At 54.0% G+C, this 6,000-nt stretch overlaps 1 protein-coding gene across 6 annotated transcripts in view; it reads right to left on the bottom strand.

The window, feature by feature from the left end:
* Positions 1-254: 254 nt before the first annotated feature.
* The window catches only part of TACC1 (transforming acidic coiled-coil containing protein 1), a 30,460-nt gene continuing 24,714 nt past the window's right edge, over positions 255-6,000 (bottom strand). For 5 of the 6 annotated variants that reach the window (XM_041478084.1, XM_041478090.1, XM_041478058.1 and 2 more), the window contains 6 exons: positions 4,844-4,887; positions 4,592-4,752; positions 4,265-4,371; positions 3,571-3,691; positions 1,352-3,120; positions 255-1,294 (listed from right to left, as the gene is read on the bottom strand). In XM_041478084.1, coding sequence (XP_041334018.1) covers positions 3,052-3,120; positions 3,571-3,691; positions 4,265-4,371; positions 4,592-4,752; positions 4,844-4,887 — 502 coding nt within the window. In that variant the 3' untranslated portion in view covers positions 255-1,294; positions 1,352-3,051. Of the gene's footprint in view, positions 1,295-1,336; positions 3,121-3,570; positions 3,692-4,264; positions 4,372-4,591; positions 4,753-4,843; positions 4,888-6,000 lie in introns of all 6 variants that reach the window. The other variant, XM_041478066.1, reaches the window with a different exon arrangement.

The following is a 6,000-nucleotide window of genomic DNA, read 5'->3' as shown; positions in this document are numbered from 1 at the left end:
CCTGAGCTCACTGCCATGGCTTAGTACCATCACAGCATGCTTGGAGTGGAGTTATAGGGCCAGAAAAACCATCCCAGGTTGGAATTTCAGAGCTCAGAAATGCAGATTTCAGGAACAGATGATAACTGTACTTATTTGAAACCAAGTGCCGTGTAAATCACATTAATAAAGACAAAGCAGAACACGGCCCATTCTGGAAGGTAAAGCCAACTCCTCCCAAAACTCTTCACCAACCTCACAAACACCACGAAAGCTTTCAAGAGTGATAAACACAGTTTTTACTCAGGCAATGAAACATGGAAAAAATATATTAGTAATCATTATAATAATCTCATTTGTGTGAGTATAACTCTTACAAATATTTACCTGACATATAAAAGGGAAATTATCATACATATAAAACCGATGGCGATGGCAGTTACACACATGGCTGGAAGCAGAGGGGAAGGAGCCAATGCAGAGGAAGTTCCTGCCTGGGGGAGGCCACACTGGAGGGATGGGGGAAGAGATCAGTAGTTGGGGGTTACTGGTTGGCACTTGGTTACAGACAGATCTGCTGGCAAACACACACTGCAAACAGCAACACAGCAACAGGGGCAGGGCCCACCGCTGCCAAAAGAGCATTTAAAGTCTACTGCAAGGAACAGACAAACACAGCCAGCTGTGACAGCACACACAGGGACCTGCCATTCCCTGTGCCAGTCACGGGGACACCACCAGCTCGGCGTGTGCGCCACCACCTCGAGGTGCAGCCACCCTGCCCGCTGGCAAACACGCCTGCTATCTGATATCACTGTAGCCATTATGTATTTATATATATATATGTAACTATAACCATATTATAGTTAATAAATCATTCCGTAGGAATCTTCTTTGCCCAGGCTGGGGTGCGCACGGACGGGCACAGGAGCGGGTGAGGGGAGGTGGCACGGCAGGACTGGGTGGCACTGGGGACAGGAGGGATGGACTGTGCCCCGTGGGTCATCACAGTGCGGACAGCCCGCAGGGGAAAGCTGCAGCAGTGACTGCTGTGTGCAGGTCAGGGCTCTGGGGAAGTGACAAGTGGTGAAATCTAAACTTCTGCAATTATCCACCAGCTCCAAGGGCCAGAGCCATGCCCCAAGGAGAGACTGACCTCAGAAATCTGAACTTCTGCAATTATCCACCAGCTCCAAGGGCCAGAGCCATGCCCCAAGGAGAGACTGACCTCAGAAATCTGAACTTCTGCAATTATCCACCAGCTCCAAGGGCCAGAGCCATGCCCCAAGGAGAGACTGACCTCAGAGTGTCTCACCTTGAGAGCAGCACATGAGTAGTGCCCCAAGGAGAGACTGACCTCAGAGTGTCTCACCTTGAGTGAGAGCAGCACATGAGTACCACAGCTCTGGGCAAAGCAGAAGGCTGAGGGCTGCCACAGTCCCCACCTGGGACTGCTCCTGCAGCACCGTGGCAGGGCAGGGCAGTGCCCCAGGGCCCCAACCAGAAACCAGCCCTGTCACCAGCTCTGAGAGGTGATGCAATGCTGCACTCTGCTTCCTCAAGAGGAAAAGCCAACTGGCCCAGAAATCTCGGGGTCTCAGGGGTTTGCTTTACCTGCACAGACTCCCCAAGGGGAACAGAAATATCCTTGCTGATCTTATGGTTGAAGCTTTTTCACCAGCCCAGGAGGGGACATGTGGGGAGGTCAAGGGGGTTAAAAAGAAAGGGGGAAAAAAGGTTTTTCTTTTCTGTCAGCTGTGCAAAGGGTGAATATCCAGCACAAGGAACAGGTGCACTGCTTTGAGTGGTGTCAGCCACTGGCTTCTGTGACCAGTCTGTCACTGGGATAACTGGGGGTGTGGAGAACAGGCTGGGAAGCTGTGTGCTGGGGCAGGCTGCTGACACCTTTGCTTAAGTGTAGAATAAACTCTCTCTATATTATATAACTAATAAAATATAATCAAGTGTATGGCTCTGGCTTAAACAGGTGTTTGCTCTGCATGCTCGACACAGGGAATTAGAAAATAGAAGGAAAAGAGCTCAATTCTGTTACAAAAAGGTAGCAGCAAAAAGGTTTGTGAAAGTGTTCAACAGGCCGGGCAGGAAACAGTCCATACTGCAAGTATTTCCCTTATTTCACACCTATCCATTCAAGGCAGAGAATCCTCCATCACTGCAGCTACTGCAGTAACCACGAGGCAGCTCAGGGTTCAATTCCTTCCTCCTGCAGCCTCTGAAACGGAGCCCTGATCTCACCATGGCACAGGGAGTCACAGACACGGCCCTGGCTTCGCACGTGTCCAACAGCAGCTCACCCAGGGGACCAGGGCCACGGGGAGGATGGAGCAGGACCAACATCTCCCCTGCTTCTCAAACACCTCTTGGTGCAGAAACCTCCTGCCTCCCCTCACCTGGACTCTCCCTGGAGAGGACTGAAGTTACTGCAGGTTTTGTGACTGTTCAGTGCTCTGGGGGGAACACGTTGTGCCTGACTGGAAGGAGTGAGCGGAGAGCCCAAGTGCCCATAAATGCTCATAAAGTGCACGAATGCAGAGATGTCAGCTCCCTTCCTCCGAGGCTGGCACAGCCAAGGACAGGGAGAGGCTGTGCTGTGCTTCACCCACCTACCAGAGACCAGCCATCCCCGTGCCAGGTGCCCTTCCCCAGTGCCAGAGCCAGCAGGTCCACCCCTGCCATCACCCACGTCCCAGGGCAGCACCTACCAGTGGCTGGACCTGTTCTGCTGAGCCCGTGAGGACAATCAGTGACACAGAGTGCAGTGGGGACACAACCAGAGCCAGCCCAACCAAGGGGCACAGAGCCCAGGGAGGGACACACAGGTCCAGGCTGAGCACAGGATTCCCAGGCTGACTGCAGGGATCCCAGCCTGGAGCTGTGGGAAGCAGACAGGGACAGTGAGGGGAGCAGCCCTGCTCAGGAGCCACAGGTCTGGCAGCCAGGGGGGCAGCTGGACACGTGAGCTTTCCTACAGGGACTCCGGGGTAAGGCAAGGTGCTCAACGTCACGAGAAAAGCAGCCAAGTGCAGAGTGCTGGGCGAGGGGTGCTGAGGCTCAGTCTGACTTTCCCAGTTTCGCTATCAGCTCGTCGCAGATCTTGGTCAGCTCCTCAATCTCCTGGTTCTGGAAGAAAAGCAGATCTTGGGGACCCCTGTGGGGAGTAACACCAGGGCCTATCTGCCATCAAGCATGTGTGGGAAAGGGCAGGCAGCTCCTACACGTGCCCCTGCAACAGCTCCTCTGTGCTCCAGGCACTGCGTGGAGCTCTGTGCTCACCCCTCCTCATCCCAGTCAGACCTCGGTGCTGCAGAGATCTGCAGCAAGCCAGCCCCAGCCCACACCTCTGCAAACAGGCACACGTAAGCCAGCAATGTCCATTCTGCCCAAAAAATTCAAACCAACCCCACAAAATACAAAAAAAAAATCGAAGCAAACAAAAAAAAAATATTCCGAAAACCAAAAAACGCCTTCTGGACCAAAAATCTGGAGGACACCTCCAGCATCAAGAGGATGCTCAGGGCAGCAAGAGGAACTGCTGGCAGGGCTGCAGAGAGGCAGGGGCAGGTGTGTTACCTTCTGCTGCAGGGTTCTCTCCAGGGACTCGACCTTCATCTGCTCCTTGCGCAGCCCCGCGTGCAGCGCCGCGCTCTCCGCCTTGGCCTTGGTGCGCACCTGGGCGATCTCCTCGTTGGCTCTGGGGGACACAGGGGGACAGAGGCCAGCTCAGAGGGACAGAGGCCACCTCAGGGGGCAGGCAGGAGCCCCACAGCACACGCAGCAACTGCAGAGCCTGGCTCTGCTCGCCTGGCTGCAACAGAGGGGGTTTGCCCCTGTGGAACTGGATGAAACTGGGTTAATTCAGCTCCTCGAGCCCCTGTATGAAGCTCTGCTCTCTCAGGGCCAAGCTAAACCCGCTCACCACCCACTTCACTCAGGGTTCCACGTGCTGCTGAGCTCCTGCTCATCAGCTGAGCCCCAGGGCTGTGCAGCCCCCTCGTGCACCACAAACAGGAGCACTCTGAAAGCTGGGAACTTGGTAAGTGACCATAGACCGTGAACCTCAGGTTCTCCATTAAAAAGTAAATAAGCAGAGATCAGAGAGTGCATTCAGGGATTTGCTCTGCCTTGCTTAGAGACACTTGAGCCTGAGGTTGTAAAATGCAGCTTTTCACATCATTCAGCTCCTGCCTTCCAGCCTCTGGAAAGAAAATGAAGCCGCTTCCCTACAAGGTCTTGAAGCACCCAGCAATCTCATGCATGACCTTACTTGTCTAATTTTTCTTCTGCGTGGACTTTCAGGGCCTGGTACCGCTGCTCTTCCTGCTTGACACGGGTTAGATAATCTTGAGCACATTTCTTCAGAGCTTCTTCATTCTGGAAAAGAAAGTACATCCATCTGCATTGGGACTGGGCACAAAGAAGAGATGATACTGTTCTGAGTGCAAGAAAAAAAGTTTTTAAAAAACCCAACTTCTGCTTTATGCTGGAGCCCCTTATCCAGCTCAGCAGCATAGCAACATGGAGTGTGACTGCCCAGGAGCCCTGTGTCCAGGGACCAGAGCTGCAGGGAGAAAGGGCAAACCAAGGTAAAGACCTTCTTAAATCCTTCCAGGACGCCCTTCAGGTTTTCATATCTCCTGAACAGATCTGACAGGGATCTCTCCACCGAGTTCAGGTCTGCCAGAGCCTGGTCCTTTTCCATTGTGAGCTGCTGCAGGTTCTTCTGAGATGTCATGTTTGTCCTCTGCTCATCCTCTGGGATGGAGAACAGGACAGTGATTGAGTGGGGACAGCTGTGGCAGCCAGCTCCCTGCCCCACACACCTGGCCAGGTGACAGCACCTTACCTATCATCTGGGCAATGGTCTTTTCATACTCAGCCACGATTTTCCTTGAAAGAAGAGAAAAAACAAACAGGTGAGAGACCACTGATTGTGGGGACATGCACCTCCAGCTGTGCTGGCAGCAATGTGCCCCACAGGAGGCTCTGCTGGCCCATGCCCTGTCACCACTGCACCCCCACAGGAGCACGGTCACAGGGCCCAGATGTTGGGGCTGCAACCCAGATGTTGGGGCTGCGCCACCCATCAGCACTGCTTCAGGCCAAATCCTGCCCCTGCCACTGGGGCTGGCACAGCTCGTGGGATTTGATTTCTGCAGCAAAGGAACGAGCAGGACACAGCACCAGCAGCAAGAGAACACTGACACAGCACCAAGAGAACATTGACACAGCACTGAGAGAACATTGACACAGCACTGAGAGAACACTGACACAGAACTGAGAGAACATCGACACGGCACCAAGAGAACATTGACACAGCACTGAGAGAACATTGACACAACACCAGCACTAAAAGAAGTCTCTGCCAAGACACCCCACCCTGGTGAGGCTGACCTGTGTCAGCCCTCACTGTGTCACCCCTCAGCCTCCTCCTGCCCGGGGACAGCTCGTACCTCATCTCCAGCACTTCCTGCCGGCTCTCCTCGTATTTCTTCTTCCACTCGTTGGCCTCGATCTCCTTGGTGATTATCTGGGTTGCAGCAGACAAAGGACCCTTGGGATGTGCTCTGAGGGGTTTCCCCTCTCTGTCCCATGCAGGGGATCAGATCCCCCCTCCTGGGCAGAGCAGAGCTGCCCCTGCTGCCCTGGGGTGAGGGCCAGTGAGGGGTAGCCCAGGGGACAGGGACAGGGCTGTTATCTCCAAGGGGCAGCCCAGGGGACAGGGACACGAGGGGCAGCCCAGGGGACAGGGACAGGGCTGTTCCCTCCTCTCTGATGAGTGAGGGGCAGCGACACAGCACTGAGAGAACATTGACACAGCACTGAGAGAACATTGACACAGCACTGAGAGAACATTGACACAGCACTGAGAGAACATTGACACAGCACTGAGAGAACATTGACACAGCACCAGCACCAAGAGAACATTGACACAGCACTGAGAGAACATTGACACAACACCAGCACTAAAAGAAGTCTCTGCCAAGACACCCCACCCTGGTG

Source organism: Pyrgilauda ruficollis, unplaced genomic scaffold (assembly GCF_017590135.1).
Source record: "Pyrgilauda ruficollis isolate IOZ18807 unplaced genomic scaffold, ASM1759013v1 scaffold113, whole genome shotgun sequence".
NCBI classification, from domain to species: domain Eukaryota; kingdom Metazoa; phylum Chordata; class Aves; order Passeriformes; family Passeridae; genus Pyrgilauda; species Pyrgilauda ruficollis.
The sequence above is the reverse complement of the archived record's forward strand: the minus strand, read 5'-3'. Positions and strand labels throughout refer to the sequence as shown.